Source organism: Bos javanicus, chromosome 16 (genome assembly GCF_032452875.1).
Source record: "Bos javanicus breed banteng chromosome 16, ARS-OSU_banteng_1.0, whole genome shotgun sequence".
Classification (NCBI taxonomy): Eukaryota; Metazoa; Chordata; class Mammalia; order Artiodactyla; family Bovidae; genus Bos; species Bos javanicus.
In genome coordinates, this window is record NC_083883.1 from 73,599,733 (window position 1) to 73,622,589 (window position 22,857).

General features: G+C 45.3%; 1 protein-coding gene across 8 annotated transcripts in view; it reads right to left on the reverse strand.

Annotated features, from left to right (window-relative positions):
- Window positions 1-22,857, reverse strand: part of HHAT (hedgehog acyltransferase) — a 352,361-nt gene that overhangs the window by 214,603 nt on the left and 114,901 nt on the right. For all 8 annotated transcript variants that reach the window (XR_009730102.1, XR_009730101.1, XM_061383599.1 and 5 more), the window contains one exon: window positions 8,310-8,460. Coding sequence is in view for 6 of the 8 variants with exons in the window: in XM_061383599.1 (XP_061239583.1) it covers window positions 8,310-8,460 (151 nt within the window). In the remaining 2 variants the exon portion in view is untranslated. The remainder of the gene's footprint in view (window positions 1-8,309; window positions 8,461-22,857) is intronic.

A 22,857-nucleotide genomic window follows, 5' to 3' on the forward strand; every position in this document is an offset into this window, starting at 1 on the left:
ACAGCATTTTAATAATATAAAAGCACATAAATGCCATCAGGATGGCAGGTTAGCCATTGGGAATAACTGAAATTTGACCCACACTTCACATGTAAGCCAATTTCCCTTTTTTCTTTGAAAGGAGTGGGGGGCATGGGGGATCACCTTACATTTAGGAAATATCAGATGTTGAGGGCCTACTATGTGCCAAGGTCCAGTGTTACACGAAGGAGAGACTACAGACAGCAGGTTTCTGAGAATCTACAGAAAAACGCTTTCAGTAGCTTGTGGATCCCCAAATGAAGGCTTCTTGCCTTACACAAAAATAAATAAATGTCAACGGGACTTTCTTCAATTATCACCAGAGGTAGGAACTATACAGGAAAAGAGTAAGAGACTTGACCACAAACAAATGTAAAACTGAAATATCAAAATACCTATAAACGTGTCAGAGAAATAGTAGGTTGCCCTTTGAATTTAATTGCACTTTGAATTTAATCCTCAGAACTGAGGTGGGGCAAAAAGCAACACTAGTTAGCTGAAGGGAGGGTATGAAAAAGAAATAAGATCATACTGAGGGCCCAGAAGGTTAAAGATCAGCAGATACGGGGCAATTTTCCATCCTTGTCGGCAAAGAGGACATGACCCAGCCTGACGTAAGGTAAAGAAACACAGGCGGAGGACAGCCGGCAGGGCGGCCAGGGGCCGGGAGACACAGGAGGGGACAATGGGGGAGACAGAGCCAGTCTCTATGAGGCCACAGGTGAAGCCCCCGCACTCCCACTGAGACAGCTGCTTCGGGATTGCCCTTTGCAACGCGAGGAACGGAACATACGAGCAGAAGCCCCAGAGACTCCACGCCAGTCCCTCAGGCAGTTTCCCAGGGTTAAATGGCGACTCCCTGTCTCCTCTCCCCTTTGGTGCAAGGAGGTCAGCCACTGCCCGACTGCCCCCTCAACTCACCCCTTGCAGAGTCCAGGGGGATGGCCTTCTTCAGGCTGGAGAACCGCCATGGCCACCCACCACAGGGCCTTTGGACGTGCCGTTTCCTCCTCCTGGAATACTCTTTCCCCTTCCCCTCAACCTTCAGATCTCGGGTCAATCCACATCTCAGCAGAGGAGCTTTTCTAACGAGAACAAATCCCTCTACACAGGTTCTAAGAGCACCAGGGATCTTTACAGCATCTGTCACAATGCAATTCTATTCATCTTTAAATTCACATCCTCGTCCCCATTAGACTGACCCATGGCAGGCGCTCAAAATACAGAGAATGAGAGCCAATAGCAGGGGCCAGATCAGGCAGGGCTCTGGGGAATCTGGAGTCCTTCCCTTCCTAGGGAGTCAGTAAAGAAGCACCATCATCCTCAGGTAGCCCTGAGTCCCAGAACCTGCCACACAAGCCTTTCACTCCAGACCCACCCCAGCTCCATCTCACTAGGGACAGTGAAAGGCAGAGATCACGGTCACAGACGCTACAGCCACATGGTTGGGTTCAAATCCCAGCCCCACCACTTACCAGCGGTGTCATTCAAGGATTTCAGCTGTGTGATTCCATCAGTTTCATCATTTGTGAATGACGGGGATGAGAGAACCTACACCATACGTGTTTTGTGAGGATTAAATAAATACATAAAAGCACTTAGAAATGTGCCTGGCATAACGTATGCAGTAAGAGTTTGCTGCTGCAGCTGCCATTACTGCTATTAATACCATTATTATTCCTCCTACTATTACAGCTGACCCTTGAACAACATAGATTTGAACTGTGTGGGTCCACTTACACTCGATTTCTTTCAGCAGAATATACTGCAGTCCTGTGGTGCAAGGGTGACTGAATCCAAAGACGCAGAATCACAGAGAGCTGACTATAAATTATACGTGGACTTCCAACCATCAGGAGGGCCAGTGCCCCAAGCCCTGCACTGTTCAGGGGTCAACCGTGTTCACTGGGAGGGCATGTTTTCAAAGCACTTCCCTCCCCGTCCTGCTTCCACAGTCCTCATCTGCCACGGTAAGCCCCTGCCTTGGAAGAATCCCATCTCTCAAGACAAACAGCTGTCAAACTCCTCTCTCATATCCACATCTGAACGGAATCTCTTTTCTTCCTGTAAGTTTTGCAGCCTTTCCCCGTCACCTGGTATCAAGGATGTGGCAAAAGTTCTGATAAAATAATGATAGTAATTAAGTAAGAAAGGCATGCGTCCCTCATCCCTCACACGGCAGATTCACTCTCAGGAAAACTGCAAGCAGACACAATATTTTGACATGCCATGTACACACATTTTATGAGAAAAACAGAGATCGAGAAGGTGGGGTACCGACGGTGGCCACGGTACGCGTATGCACCTGAGCAAGGACATGTCCTGCAGGTAACACAGAGCAACACCTGCAGGACATGTAACACACAGCAACCATCCCGAGTTCAGATCAAACTATCTGAAAATCTGGCTCTTCAGACCCACTGTCCGAAATTACAGACAAGCACATATTTCCTGAGTGCCCACTACAGGCTGGATACCCCGGAGGGACTTGGGGACATAATGTGAAACAAAGCAAGATTTGATCATTGCTCTCAAAAGCTCATTGTCTGCTGGAGAGTGAGCAAGTAAAGAGACAGCTACTGCATGGAACATGGCTGCTGCTGTGACAAGCACGGGGTGTCCGTTCCCAGAGGTGAGTATTATAACATCTCCGCTTTCCAGAGAAGGAAGCTAAGGCACGGAGGGGTCACTGGGTAACAGGGAACAGAGCCAGGATTCAAATGCAGGCAGCCAGGCTCCACGTCTAGGCTCTGGTGACCGGTGACCAATGAAAGCCTTCTATCTGAAGATGCTCTGGAGTTTCCTGCATCAAAGTGCTCCTTACTCTAAAAAGTCTGAGGGTCGCTCCGTAATATGTGGACTGAAAATACTACCCACACAGGAAGAAAATAGCGCGAAGTGCAGAGAAACTGTCTCTGAAGTCAAAGTAAATCCAGGAATTAAAACCTAATGACCGTTCCCAAAATCTGCCTCAACCTGAGGTCCCCTTCCTGATTTGATTTACAGAAGTCTGTATTTGGAGAAAAAGGTGAAGGGATTGAAGTATGAATGTAAGAAGAAAGAAAACAAGTCTTCTGAGTCTGTGGAGATGGGACTCAGAAGACAGAAGGGTAGACTAACAGAGGTACCCAAAGCATGAGGTAGTACAAATGCCCAGCTGTTGTTAATAGCTCAGATGTGTCTCTTTGCGACCCTGTGGACTGTAGCCCACTGGGCTCCTCTGTCCATGGGGTTCTCCAGGCAAGAATACTGGAGGGGTTGCCATTTCCTTCTCCAGGGGATCCTTCCCACCCAGGAATCAAACCCACATCTCCTGCACTGGCAGGCAGAGGCTTTACAACTAAGCCGCCAGAGACTCCTGCAAATGCCCAGTAGTGGAAACTATTTGCAAAGAGAACTCCTCAAGGGTGAGAGGGAGGTTGCAATGGTCTAGATGCTGGGGACCCCATGCTTCCATTTTGGAACCCACACCTTCCATACATTATCACCACCCCCCCGCCATCACCGTCCACCTCCTCAACCACTCAGCCTCCCAGGCCTTTGTTTTCTCGGAAATTAGAAAACAAACAGCGCCACCATCACCCTCACGGCTGCGATTACGATTATCAGCTCATATGTCAGTGTCTACACTGCCTGTGTTCACTGCTTTAGTACATGAACTCACTTAATCCTCGGACTTCCCCAATGAGACAAGCACTATGGTTTGCCCCATTTTAATACCCCAGAAAACACAAGCATAAGGAGGTTAAATCACGAGTCCAAGCACATATGGGGGAGGGGGCTGGGAGTACTTCAGCACCAGGATACTAGCGGTCCCATATCCATCCAGTGTGGGGCTAATACAGAACTGCAAGGGATCATAGCCATCACCTAGTGAAAGAGTCTGGCTCTCATTTAACAGCTGGGGAAACCGAGGCAAAAGTGATTGGATCAAGCTACCCACTGAGGGCAGAGCCTGTCTCTTGTCCACCATACTCTGCCTCTCTGAACTGTTGTGTCTCAGGCTCGGAGCTGGACCAGAGCCTCTCCCCAGCCAGTCCCATCCCTGCCTGCTGCTTCCCCAGCCCGGCCCATCTCTCAGGCATCTCTGGCTTTGCTACATTTTCCAGCGCAAAACAGCAAGAAGCTACCACCTCCTGAGGACTGACTATACCCCAGGCTTGATCACCCCTCACCTCACTGCTGTGAGGCAAGTGCTATTCTTATCTCTATTTTAGAAACAAAGATTCACCTGGAGAATTTTAATTATTTGCCCAAATCACGTAGCTAGTACCTGGCATAGCAAGCACTTAGTTACTATGTTACCTTCAAAAAAAAGTGAGCCTCTCTTAACAGCACCTGTTAATAAGCATCTTTTCCTCCTTTATGTTCACACTTCCCCTGCTTTCCACCCAACCATGACGGTAGATAGTGTTTCACAAAGTCCATGTCTGCCATCCTGCCCTGCAACCCGAGGTTAAACATGATTCGGAGGCAGGACTCAAGCAAAGCCAGTAGTTGGTGTGGCTGGTTCTATCACCTACTACCGGCCTGAACCAACTCTCTGTCTGATGCTGATGTGAACTTTCCCTCAGTCGTGTCTGACTCTTTGCGACCCCATGGACTATACAGTCCATGGAATTCTCCAGGCCAGAATACCGGAGTGGATAGCTTTTCCCTTCTCCAGGGGATCTTCCCAACCCAGGGACCAAATCCAGGTCTCCCGCATTGCAGGCAGATTCTTTACCAGCTGAGCCACAAGGGAAACCCAAGAATACTGGAGTGGGTAGCCTATCCCTTTTCCAGGGGATCTTCCTGACCCAGGAATCAAACTATGGTCTCCTGCATTGCAGGCAGATTCTTTAACAACTGAGCTATCGGGACTTAAATTCTTCCACTGACCCACTGAAAGCCCCAACTCAAAGCCCCACTGAAAAGGGGCACTTGTGTTCCTGCCATCCCAGCTCATAGATGTCCCCATATATTAAGACCTAGTAGCCACCAACAGTGCCCAGATCCCTCTGGAATAAGTAGTGATGAGTGTGCCTGTGAAGACCAGAGAGCATCACAATTCAGGAAATTCAGAGGGCAAGCTGTGAGAAATTCCGAGGATAATTGAAATTGACCTGTAACTCACCAGCCACCATGGGAAATTCTATCACTTTGCACACTTTGCTTCCACAGCCAGAAATCAAATCAGAGGAAGATGATCAGATTTCTAATTTGGAACCTCAGACACGCAGTGTCATCTTTAATGACTTCTGGCAAAAGATGTTCATTACAGACCTCAGCCTACCTAAATTAAAACATGAAGCCCCAAAATTAAGCAGAAAATTCTCAATTTCTCATGTCTGTACAGCCACAGAAAAATCACACAAGTGGGAAAACACAGACCCCTTAGCGGTTTGTTCTACCTGAAAATATTTGAGCAAGAATTACAGAAAACAGAAGAGCAAATAGGAAAAAAATATATATATAATAAATCTTTCAGTCAGGTCCTAACTTTCAGGTTTGAGCCGTCTCTGAAAATAGCAATTTTTCATGATCAATTTGAACTATCATGTCAAGGAACATTATCTCTCAGCTGATGGCCAATTTCATCCATTGTGTGATGTAGAGCTCAGATTCCTCTGCTACAGCAGGCTGCCGGCTTCAAGTCTTCTGTCACTGCTAAGTGGACTGATAGTGCAGTCCATCAGCATGGTGTCCAGATGTGTATGGCTCCTTTCAAATGGGGGGCTAAAAATCCATCTCTCATCCTCAGCTCTAAACCTCATTCAGTGTGGATTTTCTAGTAGCTTAGGTAGCCATTAAACAATCTCTGAAGATGGTTTTTAAACCTCTTCCCTCCACTTCCCATCCACCATGCCCTTTGTGTCACTGTAAGAGTGGTGGCCACAATGCAGCAGAATAATTTGCATCACCAGCTTTCACAGCTGCTCATGACTCAATTCGACTTGAACCTAAACCCAGGAAGGGGCTGGAGCAATGCCCAGTCTGCAGCAATGCCTCAGTGATGGCCCAGAGATATTAGATGTAAATAGAAACTACAAATTGAAATTTTTATCTTCCCTTGACATGTCTTCTTAAGGAGAAAAGTCAGAGAAAATGGGGACCAGGACCACTGGAGTGTTATGCGACCAGATCCTGACTATGAACATGGTAAACTAAGAATAGAGGAAAGAGTGCAAAGGAGAATCTCTAAGTTTTATTCCTTCTTTTCTCAGTTAAAAACTACTTCTTCTGAGCCTTACACTGTGCATGGAATTCCTCAGAAAGAGTTCATCTCCCTTCCTAAATTCAATAACTTCATGTGGAATAGTTATTGTATACCAAGAGAGAAGCCCTGAGTGTCTCTAAATACAAGTGGCAAATCAGAAAACCCTTAAGAAGCTAAAGCAAACGTGACGGGGGAAATCCACACCCACGCAAGCTGAAAGAAGCCAGGACACACATTGAGGTCACTCCCAAGAAGGACTGTGTGTGCCATTTCAGCACATTCCCTTGTATCCAGCTCGCTTCAGACGCACGTCACTCCAAGGAGTACCTCAGAGAAACTTTTCATGATCACTCTCTTGCTCATGGTGACTGATACAGAGGAGAGGTTTCAACAACCCAGGGTCCACACTATTCAAGTCTAGTTTCTAACAAGAATGACAAAGGTCTTGGCAGACATGTTTTCTGCACCTCAGTGGTTTGTACACAACAGAGGATCTTGGACAAAAAATAATTAATTAGCCTAGAGCCAGCATGGCTGCCAAGAGTCAAGATTATTTATTACCCCAACCAACACTGGAGAAGCTCTTTAGGAGAACGTGCTTCCCAAGAAATGCTTCAGCGCAAGCATTCACATCAAGGAGGCTGAGGAACCATGTTGGGTGCCCACAAGGGACTCGTGACATACCCCCAGGTCATGCTTAGGTCCCAACCCATTTATTCAGTAAATTACTCTCATGAACAGGTCAAAATGAATAAAGCCTTCCCATCAGGCTCACCTTCCAAACAAAACCATTTCCTGGCCTCCTGGCTAGAGAGAGCTCCTTTTCCTAAATTTGCCATTACAGCTGGGCAACCTATGATATTCGATGAAGTAATTAAAGACAAATCAGAGAAATTACTTACATTCTTTACAATAATCAGATGGTATTTCCAATCCAAAGAAGCAGACGGCAGCAAAAATAAACTGTGTTCATGGAGGCTTAGATCAATTCAGTCCCTGTAATAAATTATGATGGAAAACTAGGATACTGCCTGTTAACTACCCCCCTTTTGCAAGAGCAACATTAGAGACAGCAATACTGACTGAGCTCAGAGATGAAATATAAGACTGGATGAGCCAGAATGGATTTTCTGAGCAGGGCCAGGACCAGGAGGGTGGCAAATGGAGGCTTCTAAAGAACACAATTCAAGTAGATACTGCCTCCCACAGATATGCGAGTTCCCACCCTCAGGTTCTTACATTAGGCTTGCAATTGCAAGAGCCAGCCTGCCACTGGTTCCACACTGGAAGCGATAATAAAACCCAGCAGCAAGCGAGCCCATCTGGAGAGCAACAGCCAGAAACGGCAGCGGGGCCGAGGGATCTTTTAGAACAGAGACTCCAAGCTGACTGTACATCCATGGGGCTAAATCAAGAAGACTAAGAACACTCAGAAAAAGCACCCGCCTATCCACAGTGCGTGAGTACAGGAGTAACAGAAGGATAAAAGCTAACATTCGTAGACACCTACTGTGTGCCAGATGCTTTATATGTATGTATTAGCTTTTTTAATCTTCCAAACGACTTTTAGAGACGAATATTATCAGTACCATTATCATTTTTATTACCATGTAAAAGACAAAAAAACTGAAACGCACATTTGAAGTCTGTTGCTCTGGATCTGAGAGCTAGTAAATGCCTGCCCTGTACTATTAACTAAGTCTATATATTTTTTCTTTTTTTTTTTTACGTTTTTGGTATTAAGAAAAATAAAATTAAGTCTATTTTTTTAATCTATAGTCTCACATACAAAGACATCATTTTCAAGAAAAACAGACAGCAATAAAATCATCAGTATATGTATTATGTCCCAAGTTAGTAAGAGACCACTTTAGGCACAGCCCTTTGTGCATCTTTACACAGACTGGGTGAGAAACTTTATCTCCCAATTTTTCATAGCCTGACAATATGTTTGAGAGGTTCAGAAAATATGGATTGTCAATCTGTTAGATTAAAAAAACCTAAGTGCCAAAGGAAACTTGAGTGAAGGGCAGAGAAAGGATGGTGGCTCCTCCCGCCGGACATCCCTGAAGGACCCTGACAGACTGACCTCCACATCCCCGTGAAGCTGAACATGGTGCTCACACAGCGAGGGAGCGGCGGCGGCCTGAGTCCATCCAGGCGCATGAGCAGAGCCGGGACACCGAAGAGCACCAAGTACTTGACGTAGAAGAAGAGCACTTGGGCCAGCGCCAGGCCTCCTGAAAGACAGAGGGACCCGTGAGACACAGAGACAAGAAGTGGGGCCATCTCCTGGGAAGGATGCTCGTTCCAGGAAACACAACACCTGCTCCTGCGTCTCCCACCACTCCTCTTCCTCCTCTCAATGCACACGTTTCACTGTCTCCCACAACGGTCTGGGTGGTGAGATTTTTGGATTAATAAATACTGAAATCTGCTTTATTATTGTAACAGGCAACAGGACCCCTTAGCATCTGTGCTTTTACAGATGCTAGCAAAGGGCACACTTTGAAGTCATAAATATGTTGTGTGTATACACACATACAGGGCACTAAAAACTATTAGAAAGGAAAAAAAATCCTTCCCCAATCCTTTCAAAACCTCACATGAAGTCACACCCACTAGGATGGCGAGAAGTGTAAAGTCAGATCAACAAGGGTGGCAAAAATATGGAGAAATTGGAACCGTCATACACTGTGTTGGCAGGAAAGTGAAATGATGCAGCCACTTTAGAAAATATTTGGCAATTCTTTAAATAATTAAACATACAGTTACCATGCATGCATGCTAAGTCGCGTCAGTCACGTCCAGCTCTTAACAACCCTATGGACTGTAGCCCACCAGGCTCCTCTCTCCATAGATTGTCCAGGCAAGATTACTGGAGTGGGTTGCCATGCTCTCCTCCAGGGGATCTTCCCCAGCCAGGAATGGAACCCGCGTCTCTTATATATCCTGGATTGGCAGGTGGGAACTTTACCATTAGTGCTGCCTGGGGAACCCACAGTTACCATCTGACCCAGCAATTCCACTCTTGGGCATACACCCAAGAGAAATGAAAACAGATGTCTACACAGCAACTTGCACCCAAACGTGCACAGTAGCATAATTCACAACAACCCAAATGTTGGGCAACCCAAATGTCCACTGATGGACAAACGGATAAACAAAACATAGTAAGTCATACAGGAGAATATTATTCAGCCATAAAAAAAAATGAAGATTCACACTGCAACATGAATGTTGAAAACATCATGCTAAGAGAAGTAAGCCATAAAAGACCACATATTGTAAGATTCCATTCATATGAAACTCCAGAAGAGGAAAAGAAAAGACAGAAATAGAGACAGAAAGGTGATTACTGTTCCTTACCACTGAGGGGCTGGGAAATGAGACTGTGGGGGGTGGCAGCTAAACAGTAGGGCTTCCTTTTATTCTGCTGCACCAGTCTCAGATGCGGCAGGTGGGGTCTTTAGTTGCAGCATGCCAACTCTTAATTTCAGCACGTGGGATCTAGTTCCCTGACCTGGGCCTCTTGCATTGATTGGGAGCTCGGAGTCGTAGCCACTGGACCACCAGAGAAGTCCTTAGGGCTTATTTTTGAGGTGATGAAAATGTTCTAAAAATTATGGTGATGATAGTTGCCATATCAGGGATAGACAGTATATCCATGATATAATAAAGCCAGTGAGTTGTACACTTTGAATGGATGAACTGCATGATACGTGAACTGTATCACAATAAAGCTACTTAAAAAAAAAAAAAGATGAGGGCCCCAAGCTTCAACAACCAGCATCTTCCTGGCCAGAATCGTGTCTTTCTGAAAGGAAAGGAACACCAAGTGTGGGCACAGAGTGAGATCTGAGGTGGAGACACATGCTCTGCTCCCACAGGCGTCCACCTGCCCCCCTGAGAGCGGGACCCGCGTCTCCAGCTAGAGCTCAAGATGCTCCACTGATCGACACATCTTTGTGGGCTTCTGAGCCAGCTGACCCCACCTCTTCACCCTGGGAGGAAGGTGGGAACCTAAGCTATCGGTCTGTGGGGAACCGTGAACCTGGGCAAGCTGCTGGCCTCAGTAGTGGGGTGAGGAGGTGAAGCCAGGAGAACAAGGGCAAAGTGCCCAAGGAAACCCTGGAGTAGATGACCCTGTGACCACGTGTTGTCCAGCCTCCAAACTCACCTTCCCCGGTGTGCAGGGAAATGATGCAGGCCAGCAATAGTGACAGGGCTGATCGGCTTATCCATGGGATAACCTGAAGGAAATAACTAAGCCTTAAACTAGTAGTAGCAGGAGATACTACTGCCTGGTCCTTTTGATGTTACATGGCAATCACTGCCACGAAACGTGTGGCTGTAAATAGTAACTCTGAGCCAGAAGAAAATACATTAGCCATTTTCTAAGTACACAGTGTGCATGCCTGCATGCTAAGTCACTTCAGTTGTATCTAACTCTTCGCAACCCTGTGGACTGTAGCCCACCAGGCTCCTCTGTCCATGGGATTTTACAGACAAGAATAATGGAGTGTAATCTCTTCCCGACCCAGAGATTGAACCCATGTCTCTTATGTCTCCTGCACTGGCAAGTGGGTTCTTGCCATCAGTGCCACCTGGGAAGCCGAAATAAACAGTTTGAGCAAAGGTAAACAGCAGTTCAAATCCGAGAGCTACCTGTCCCACAAGGAGGAAACCCCAGCAATCACCACGTGTCCGTCACATTCAGGAGTTGGCAAAAATGTTCTTTTTGGAAACCAGACTACGGTCTTATTTGTTGCAAGAGCTGCTATAAAATGGTAGCCTTCTTGGATGTATAAGAGATAAGAAAAAAGCTGATGTGTGTGTGTGTGAATATGTGTGTGTGTGTGTGTGTGTGTGTGTATGTATACACAAGAAATGGGAGATGTGTGTTAACACCATCTTAAAAGCTTCTGGGCAGGGGGAGTGCCACAGGAATATACTGAATGGTGAAGATATCAGTTGCACTGTCTAGTATGGCAGTGAGGGAAACTATAAACTATTCCAATATGAACCCCCAGGCTCTAGTCAGAAAAATCCCAGAGCTACCAAAAGGCAGGACATGAGTGAGAAAGACTAATTGAAAGGCACAAAGCTTCCAGAGCTGACAACGATCAGCCTGAAGAACTGAAGACATCAAAGGGCCTGTGGAAGACTCTATCTACTGAAGCTCAGGGAGGCTAAGGCTGCCCAGGGGTCTTTTATAGATGAAGCATCAGATGTCTCTTTTCCTTGTTAACAGGGTGAAAGATCAGGGAGAATGGGCTACTCCTTGTCTCAAATACTGCCTTTAATTTGACATTATTTTTGTACAGTTGTTATACATGAGGTAAATGAATTACAATCCATAGCTGAATCAACATTTTTATGGATCACCATTTGCAAACAGTCTTCACCATTTGGAAACAGTCTTTACCGCCTGCAATGCGAGAGGCCCAAGTTCCATCCCTGGGTCGAGAAGATCCCCTGAAGAAGGAAATGGCAACCCACTCCAGTATTCTTGCCTGGAGGATCCCCATGGACAGAGGAGCATGGCAGGCTACAGTCCATGGGGTTGCGAAGAGTCGGACACAATTGAGCGACTTCACGTCATACGGAAATGGGCTATGAGGGAAGGGTTAATTTTGTACAGATGTTTAATAGCATTCTATGGCTAGACCTAATTGAAGATAAGATTACTGGGGACTTTTTCCTCAATATGGACGGAAAGCATAAGAAATCATATATTTAGCAATATGAAACAAGTGCCCTATTTATCTGATATTGATTATTTTTTATGGATTAATATACAAAAGGCTTATTTTTTTTCTTGACAGTTTAGTAACTGCTTCATAAGCTCATAGAAAAAGAAATGTGAATAGTGGTTGTAAAAGCATTATAACTGTAATTTCTGCATTGTTTAGTCTTTCAGGAAAAAAAATGTGTTTATACTCATGAATTTAACAATTCTGCCTCCTTGCTATTGATTTGCATCATCGTATGAAAGACGCGTGGCTCATTCGTCTTTCCCCTTGACCTAAAGATTAGTCTTTCCTGTGTACGATTTGGTCTAAGGTTTCAGGGTTAAGCCTAAGGGTTAGCAATCTCCCACTAGGCATATGATCTGTTAGAAGGCAACATAAGAAAGACAAATATCCTATGATATTGCTTATATGTGGAATCCTAATCAGTTGTGTCAGACTCTTTGAGACCCCATGGATGGTAGCCTGCCAGGTTCCTCTGTCCATGGAACTCTCTAAGCAAGATTACTGGAGTGGGTAGCCATTCCCTTCTCCAGGGGATCTTCCCAACCCATGGATCCAACCTGGTCTCCTGCATTATAGGTGTATTCTTTACTGTCTGAGCTACTGGGAAGCCCCCAAAATGGTACAAATGAACTTGTTTACAAAACAGAAACAAAATCACAGATGTAAAAAACAAACTTATCATTACCCAGGGGGATAGCGGAGAGGGATAAATTGGGAGACTGGGATTGACATACACACACTACTGTATGTAAAATAGATAACAAACAAGGACCTACTGTGTGGCACAGGGAAATTTACGCAATACTCTGTAATGATGTACATAGGAAAAGAATCTAAAAAAGAGTGGATATGTGTGTATGTACAATTCACTTTGCTATATACCTGAAACTAACTATGGCAGAAAGTGAAGAAGACCTAAAGAGCCTCTTGATGAAAGTGAAAGAGGAGCGTGAAAAAGTTGGATTAAAGATCAACATTCAGAAAACTAAGATCATGGCATCTGGTCCTGTCACTTCGTGGCAAATAGATGGGGAAACAGTGGAAACAGTGGCTGACTTTTTTGGGGGGACTCCAAAATCACTGCAGATGGTGACTGCAGCCATGAAATAAAAAGATGCTTGCTCCTTGGAAGAAAAGTTATGACCAACCTAGACAGCATATTAAAAAGCGAGACATTAATTTGCCAACAAAGGTCCATTTAATCAAGGCTATGGTTTTTCCAGTGGTCATGTATGGATGTGAGAGTTGGACTGTGAAGAAAGCTGAGCGCCAAGAATCAATGCTTTTGAACTGTGGTGTTGGAGAAGACTCTTGATAGTCCCTTGGACTGCAAGGAGATCCAACCAGTCCATCCTAAGGGAGATCAGTCCTGGGTGTTCATTGGAAAGACTGATGTTGAAGCTGAAACTCCAATAATTTGGCCACCTGATGCAAAGAGCTGACTCACTGGAAAAGACCCTGATGCTAGAAAGATTGAGAGCAGGAGGAGAAGGGGACAACAGAGGATGAGATGGTTGGATGGCACCACTGACTCAATGGACATGAGTTTGGGTAAACTCCGGGAATTGGTGATGGATAGGGAGGCCTGGCGTGCTGTGGTTCATGGGGTCGCAAAGAGTCAGACACAACTGAGTGACTGAACTGAACTGAACACAACATTGTAAATCAACTACGCTCCAATAAAAATTTTAAAAGAAACAAGACAAGTGACTGTAGTCTGATGAAAGGTTATTTGACATTTATACATAGAGCTCACTTTTGTTATATTCAAAAATGCAAAACTTAGCTATTTTAAAATACTTTAAAATATTTTTTTCTGAGTTTATATTTAAAAGACCCCTCACTACCAGGAGTTAAGATTAGTTTCTGCCTAACCTAACACCTTTCTGTCAAAAAATTTATAGACGAGTTCATATGCTATGCTCATTCATTCAACAAGCATGCCTGCCCCAAGCGCCTGACAGCTGAATCACTAGCTACATGTTATAAAAGGCAGCCTGGGGGCCATATCATGTGGAGAACCCAGGCCTCAGGAGACTCACAGGTCAGTTTCATTACAGTCCCATTTATCCTTCCCTTTGGCTCTCAATGTTTTCCTCTCCCTTTCTTCCCTATTCCCCCTTCTCTTGGAACAATCCCATGTACCCTTCAGATCCCAGTTCAAACATAGTTTATTCTTCATAACTTCTCTGTTTCAAGCAGAATCAATAACTTATGCATTAATTTAATATATAGTTACTGAGCACCAACCACTTACCAGATACTGAGCAATACAGTGTTGAATAAAGAGATGAGGTCCCTGATTTATCAGATCAGATCAGATCAGTCGCTCAGTCATGTCCGACTCTTTACAACCCCATGAATCGCAGCACGCCAGGCCTCCCTGTCCATCACCAACTCCTAGAGTTCACTCAGACTCACGTCCATCGAGTCAGTGATGCCATCCAGCCATCTCATCCTCTGTCGTCCCCTTCTCCTCCTGCCCTCAATCCCTCCCAGCATCAGAGTCTTTTCCAATGAGTCAACTCTTCGCATGAGGTGGCCAAAGTACTGGAGTTTCAGCTTTAGCATCATTCCTTCCAAAGAAATCCCAGGGCTGATCTCCTTCAGAATGGACTGGTTGGATCTCCTTGCAGTCCAAGGGACTCTCAAGAGTCTTCTCCAACACCACAGTTCAAAAGCATCAATTCTTCGGCACTCAGCTTTCTTCACAGTCCAGCTCTCACATCCATACATGACCACAGGAAAAACCATAGCCTTGATTAGACGAACCCTTGATGGCAAAGTAATGTCTCTGCTTTTGAATAGGCTATCTAGGTTGGTCATAAATTTCCTTCCAAGGAGTAAGCGTCTTTTAATTTCATGGCTGCAGTCACCATCTGTAGTGATTTTGGAGCCCAGAAAAATAAAGTCTGACACTGTTTCCACTGTTTCCCCATCTATTTCCCATGAAGTGGTGGGACCGGATGCCATGACCTTTGTTTTCTGAATGTTGAGCTTTAAGCCAACTTTTCCACTCTCCACTTTCATCAAGAGGCTCTTGAGTTCCTCTTCACTTTCTGCCATAAGGGTGGTGTCATCTGCATATCTGAGGTTATTGATATTTCTCCCGGCAATCTTGATTCCAGCTTGTGTTTCTTCCAGTTCAGCATTTCTCATGATGTACTCTTCATAGAAGTTAAATAAACAGGGTGACAATATACAGCCTTGACAAACTCCTTTTCCTATTTGGAACCACTCTGTTGTTCCATGTCCAGTTCTAACTGTTGCTTCCTGACCTGCATACAAATTTTTCAAGAGGCAGATCGGGTGGTCTGGTATTCCCATCTCTTGAAGAATTTTCCACAGTTTATTGTGATCCACACAGTCAAAGGCTTTGGCATAGTCAATAAAGCAGAAATAGATGTTTTTCTGGAACTCTCTTGCTTTTTCGATGATCCAGTGGATGTTGGCAATTTGATCTCTGGTTCCTCTGCCTTTTCTAAAACCAGCTTGAACATCAGGAAGTTCACGGTTCACATATTGCTGAAGCCTGGCTTGGAGAATTTTGAGCATTACTTTACTAGCATGTGAGATGAGTGCAATTGTGCGGTAGTTTGAGCATTCTTTGGCATTGCCTTTCTTTGGGATTGGAATGAAAACTGACCTTTTCCAGTCCTGTGGCCACTGCTGAGTTTTCCAAATTTGCTGGCATATTGAGTGCAGTACTTTTACAGCATCATCTTTCAGGATTTGAAATAGCTCAACTGGAATTCCATCACCTCCACTAGCTTTGTTCGTAGTGATGCTTTCTAAGGCCCACTTGACTTCACATTCCAGGATGTCTGGCTCTATTAGGGTCAGTTAAAAGTGACAGCAAAGAATGTAAACCAGAAGCAGGGTTAAAAAAAAACCCACACCTCTACAACAGGTGACAATCTGAACACAATGGATTAGACACATTTCTTAGAACATTTAATAACTATTCCTTGTGCCAAGTTAGGGTGTAGATGCTTGGTACATATTATTCAGTGGATATTCCAGCCTTCATAGGGCTTCCACCCTCACAGGAGTCAACAAAAAGCAGACATAAAAATAAGCAAATTCTATATGAATACTAAGAAAGCATGGCAGAATGTATTCTCCAACAGTGGCTGCAATGGTATTTTCTCTCCCACGTGCCCTTCTATAATGTAATCTTTTCACTCCCCCATCAAAAGTAAATCCAGGCAGATCCTAGGACCCAGAGAGACAGAAAAAGTGATGCTGTTCTAATTCCAAATGTAGCCTGCCATTGGCCTAGTGGCTTCTGCTTCCTGCCCCTTGGAATGCTCACCCTTGGATCCAGTTGCCAGGCTGCAAGATACCTGAGCCACGTAGCCAGGCCACGTCAAGATGCTATGGAGGACAGCACCAGCTGAGTTCCCCATCAAGTCACCCTCAGCTGCAACGAAGTGAGGGGCCACTTTGGATGTCCTGCCCAGTAGAACCTTCAGATGCCTGAAGCATCAGCTGACATCTGGCAGCAACCACAGGAGAAGGAAAGAACCACCAAGCAAGAACCAGCAACCACCCAAGCAAGAACCACCCAACCAATTTCCATCAACCAACAGAACAGCGAGACAGGAAATCACTGTTTTCAACCAAGTTTGAGGATGGTTTGTTATTCAGCAACAGCCAACTGAGACAGAGGGTGAAAAATGCAATGGAAAAAGAAAAAAAAAAGAACAGGATAAGGGAACTCAGAATTCAGAAGTGGCGAGTGTTGCTATTGCTTAAAGGGGAGTCACCTTTAAACAATGTCCTTAAAATGTCCTTAAAACACCTTAAAATGTCCTCACCGAAAAGAGGACATTTACACAAAAACTTGAAGATGAGGGGGTGAGCCATGCAGGCCTCTGCTCTGTCCAGGCTCTCACCAAACTATGTTCTCATGGTCTGTGCTGCCCTCATGGACTGTAGCCCGCCAGGCTCCTCTGTCCCTGGAATGCTCCAGGCAAGAATTCTGGAGTGGGTTGCCATTCCCTTTTCCAGGGGATTTTCCCGACCCAGGGATCGAACCCAAGTCTCCTGCATTGCAGGCAGATTCTCTACTATCTGAGCCACCAGGAAAGCCCAAGAATACTGGAGTGGGTAGCCTATCCCTTCTCCAAGGGATCTTCCTGACCCAGGGATTGAACCCGGGTCTCCTGCATTGTAGGCAGATTCTCTACCATCTGAACCAACTGGGAAGCCCCATATAATTATCACACCAGACCACAATTGTACCTGTCCTGCAAGACCACAAGCTTCTCAAAGTCAGGAATTATATCTTACACCTCTTGTATTCGGCACCTAATTAATATCTGGCCTTCCCTTATGGCTCAGCTGGTAAAGAATCTACCTGCAATGCGGGAGACCTGGGTTAAGATCCCTGGGGTGGGAAGCTCCCCTGGAGAAGGGAAAGGCTCCCCACTTCAGTATTCTGGCCTGGAGAATTCCATGAACTGCATAGTCCTTGGGGTTGCAAAGAGTCAGACACAACTGAGTGACTTTCATTCACTTTCACTTTGGGGGCTCCCCTGATAACTCAGTTGGTAAAGAATCAGGAGACCCTGGATCGAATCCTGAGTTGAGAAGATCCACTGGAGAAGCAAAAATGCTACCCACCCCAGTATTCTGGCCTGGAGAACCCCCTGGACTCTATAGTCCATGAGGTTGCAAAGAGTCGGACAGGACTGAGTGACTCTCACTTTCATTTTTGCTTCCTTGGTGGCTCAGTGGGTAAAGAATCCACCTGCCATGCAGGAGACCCAGGTTTGATCCCTGGGTCAGGAAGATCCCCTGGAGAAGGAAATGGCAACCCATTCCAGTATTCTTGCCTGGAGAACCCCATGGACAGAGGAGCCTGGCAGGATATAGTCCATGCGGTTGCAAAGAGTTGGACACGACTTAGGAACTAAACCACCGCTATAACCAATGCTTAATAAATGTTTCCATGTAACGTAACTAAATTGATAATTCACCCTGTCATATGAAAACTTGCCTTGTTATCAGAGTTTTTCTGGGAGGTAGACTGATATTCTAAAACCTTTCCTGTATTCTGAGGATTAAGTCACTACTGAAATTCAGACCTGCCACCAAGTAAAATAATCTTCTGTGATGGGAATTTCTTGGTGGTCCAGTGGTTAAGACTCCATGCTTTCACTTCCAAGGGCCCAGGTTCAATCCCTGGTCAAGGAACTAAGATCCCATAAGCTGCATGGCAAGGCCAAAAACGAAAAAACAAGGTTATTTTTTTTTAAAAATAAAGAATCTTTCACAGGTATGGGATCTCCCAGCATCAAGAACAAAGCTGGGAAGGGGAGAAAGAAAGAAAAGTCCTAGCTGCCTGCCTGTGACTGCCTCAAAGTGACTGTGTGGTGAATTCTACCACCCATGAGCCACCTCCAACTGGAAGGGCCTCAAATTCAACTTGGCCAGAGGAGAATGAAGAGGGCTTCCCTGGTGGCTCAGTGGTAAAGAATCCGCCTGCCAGTGCAGGGAACATGGGTTCAATCTCTGGTCCAGGAAAATCCCACATGCCACAGAGCAACTAAGTCTGTGGCCACAACTACTGAGCCTGAGCTCCAAAGCCTGGGAGACACAGCTACTGAAGTCTGTGTGCCTACAGCCTGTGCTCCGCAGCAAGAGAAGCCACTTCAGTGAGAAGCCCGTGCAGCACAGCTGGAGAGTAGCCCCCACTGGCTACTCCATGCAGCAACAAAGATCCAGCAGAGCAGAAAACAGTAATAAATAATGAAATCAGGAATTAAAAAAAAACACACCAAAAGAGAATGAGGTTTTCTCTCCCTCAAAACTAGAAAGAAAGCAGACTTTTGAGATAGGAGGAGATTAATTCTACAAAGAGTTCTAGAAGGAGATTGAGAAAAGGCCCCAAATGTGGCGGTTCTCCGGTGTTCAGCCCCTCCTCCACTGGCACCCTACCTACCCAGCCATCCGTACTCTTTCTGCATGCGATACGACCTCCCATAATCTGAATTTATACAAAGCAGCTGGTGACTGTCTCCCATGTGGGCTTCCCCCCTTCTCAGTTCTGGTCCTCAAACAAGAGGCTGAAGAATCTAATATTGGGGCAGGGGAGGGTGTGAAGGGAAAATGAGTCAGGCCCAACTCACTTTTCCTCCTGGAACTACTCATTTTACCCACGTGCACCCTTTACTTTCTCTTTGCTCACAGTCATTCCTCTTCCTAGAAGTCCTCCTCTCTACGTTTTGTCTGCACAAACTGTAACCTTCAAGGACCCACCTAATGCCGTTATTTCACAAAGTTTTCCTAAAAGCTCCAACCAAAACAGTCACATGCGTCCATGCAAGTTTATAGCATGGGGCAGCTTTCTGTCTGGTCACTATAAGCTCCATGGGGCAGGGGCCACAGCTGTCCTCTCTACCTCCAGCCCCTTAGTCCCAAGCAGTGCCTGGCACCGCGTGGACAGGATCAGTGGCTATTGGCTGAGTGAAGGAATGGACTGAAAAAATACATGCACTTTCACACATATTATCCCACTGCTATTTTTACTCAACCCTGGGTCATAAGTACTACGCCCGTATGTCAGAGTAAAACCACAAACATTTATGAGACGTACAACCTCCTCAAGGGTCAGGGGTCATCAACACTGGATCTTAAAACCCAGGTCTCTTGTTTCCAAAATCAATGACCTCTCCCACTCCAAAGGCCATGCTTCCAAAGTAAACTCTCTCTATTCATCTTTATTATAAGCGTGTAAGTTTTTCTTCCTGTAATATATAAGATGACTTTATATAAATTCTTAGATTAAAAAAAATTTCATTTAAATATTTCATAATTTCTAGTTATGAAATGATTATATACCTTATATATATTAAATTATTATATGATAATATATATTATTATATATATAATAGATTATATATATAATTATATTATATATAATAATATATATTCTATATATCTTATATATATAATATTGGAGAAGGAAATGGCAACCCACTCCAGTGTTCTTGCCTGGAGAATCCCAGGGACGGGGGAGCCTGGTGGGCTGCCATCTATGGGGTCGCACAGAGTTGGACACGACTGAAGCGACTTAGCAGCAGCAGCAGTTATGAAATAATTATCTATCTAGTACCCTATCACCTGTAGCATACATGAAGAAGTGGCATTAACACGTGCATTGCATGTTACCTTCTGGGCATTTCTGAACTTGCTCATATTGTCTGCAAGCAGACCAGATGCTCAAAGCCCATGCCCACATGGCTGACCATGAGGACCTTTAAGAAGCAGGTGCTCGATACAGAATCACGTATCCACTGAATGTTGCTAAGCATTGGAAGTTCTTCCTGGGGGTAAACAAAAGAGCCTCAGTGGTACTAGATCCCTCTTTGAATTGTTAGATCTCTTACACCTGAAGAATAATTTAGCATCTGCCTAGTGAAAAGCCTTCACAAACCAGAGAATGGATCAAGTCATGTCTTATGCCATGGTTTGCCAAGGATTGGAGAGACACCCTTTGGCTCCGCTGGCCATCTTTGCCTGTCTGACCCTTGTCCTTAGGATGCCCACCATCGGTGAAAGGCACTGGCTCCAGCTTCACTCCCTTTCAGGAGGCGTGTGGTCTCTGCACCGACACACGGTCGTACCCATCCCAACCAGCTTGTGCCACCCTGACCCACCACTCCCACCTGTCCTGGGCTCCTGCGTCAGTCCATGCCCTGACCTCCCCCCTAGACTTTTCTGCTCCAAAGCCAGTGACTCCAGTCACTTTCATCTTGCCCACCTCTAACCTATTCTAGATTTTGTGAACAGTTCTGTGATTGTTCAACTATTCTGTGAACAACTATTCTGTGAACTATTCTGCTCAGATTAGAAGGCCTAGATATTTTATAAACGTTTCTTCTCACATAAAGTTCTTTATAAGAATGTTTCATGCCTACAGTGAACAGTACTGTATTTTACACTTAAAAATGGGTAAGAGCGTAGATCTCATGCTAAGTGTTCTTACCACAACAATCAAAACAGAACCTTTCATATATGAAAGCTGGGTTAAGTATCAGAAGTACAAGGATAAAGTCAACCAGAATACAGACCAGGAACCACAACGTAGAGGAAGTAGAATCATAGAGAACTGTAAGATTTTTGCCTCTGCGCTGGGAATATTGGGAGGAAGGGAAGCTCACATGCTGGGAAGGTCAACACCAGTGGTCAGAATTACTGTGATGTTCACAGGTCCCCTCAGAGACACTGAAGAAGAGAGAGCTACTGCCAATTCCATAAAGCATAAAGGTACAGCTCAGTGAACTTTCTCCAACTGAACACACCCTGTGGCCCAGGACCTCTGAGAAACACATTACTGGCGCCCGAGAAACCCCTTCTCCCAGCTGTCACTCCACTCTTCCAAGGACAACTACCGTCCTGGCTTCTCATAGTATCCAATAGTTTTGCCTGTTTTTGTCTTTTATGTCAATAGGCTCATTCAGCATGTAGTCAAAAAAAAAAAAAAAAAGATCGCTATTGCCTCGCAGTGGTTCTATAATGTTCTTTGTCAGGGGGATGGATTGGGGCTGAGAAACCAAGTCAGTAAACGTGACTGATGGGGAAGGGATGAGATAACAAAACTGAGGAATTGCTACCAGGAGCTCCAGAAGAGCAAGCACTCAAGTCAAGAAGGAAAGAACAGCATGCTGGTGAGAGATGCCAACAGTACTCACGAGCCTTGCCCAGCCTGCCGAGGCCGAGGAGAGGAAAGAAATTTCGATTATGCCTGGGCACTGAGCTCCGGGAATAAATGACTACAGCTAATTCTATAGTTTCAACCTAAACCTAAGGATTACAAGTTGAACCTGTAGCCCCCCCAGGCAGGTGCCAGTGTCTCACCTCCTGGGCTCAATGGATAACTGAGCTGCTACAGGAGAAACCAGCTGGAACCCCGTAATGAGTTCCAAAGAGTCGGACACGACTGAGCGACTGAAGTGAACTGAATGAGTTCAGACTTCACCCACGACACCATCCTGAGCAGAATCTCTAACGTTAACACTTCTCATTTACCTACCTGGGCATGGTTTGTATAACGAGATTCCCTGCTCATACAGTGATAATATGCATTAAATAACGGGCTGTGCTTGAGAATGACAAGGCCACCCACACCCAGCGACTGACCCTCCAAGGCTCAAAAAGGAGGGTAGTCCCAATGCATCTCTCCCAAGAGCAGTTCACAGAATCCTGCTTCTTAGAAACGCAAATACTGAGTATTCAGTGCAAGTAATGCCAAACCAAGGAGCTTGGAGAAGGCAAGAAGGCAGTTAGTCAGAGAGGCTAGAGGAGCAGTTATCAAAGTGCCCAAACCCTCAAAGGGAGATGAGCCAAAAGAGTGAGTGACAAATGAAGCAAGAACACACTCAAGTCATTCAAGAGTCATCTCGAAGATGGAACATTCTGGCCACACAATTTCTTTCTGAGCAACATACAGGTCAGGATATAGTCTTCAGGTTGGTCCTCACTCCAGGATAGGGAGCAGCCAAGCAAGGGGACGAAGACCTGGGCCCTGCTGACAGGGGCTGAGTCAGAGCTCTGCCCTTTTTGCTCCCCCTACAACAGTGATGACGGGACCTCCGGCACCCTTCACATGTGGCTCCCCAAACGACTCAGGGTCTCTTCCAGGGGCAGTATTCATTACCAACAGCTGTTTTTAAAACAAAGTCACACATGCAGTGAGCGTGTAAGGAAACACATGAGCGTGAAAATCACCCAACTCGGGACGACGGTTACCATTTAGAAGGAGGGAGGGAAAGGCAATCAGGAGGGATCTCCATGGGGGCCTCAACTCTGTCGGTAAGACTTTACCAACTAAGTGGTGGGTAAACACACATTCACTGTATTTTAATGACC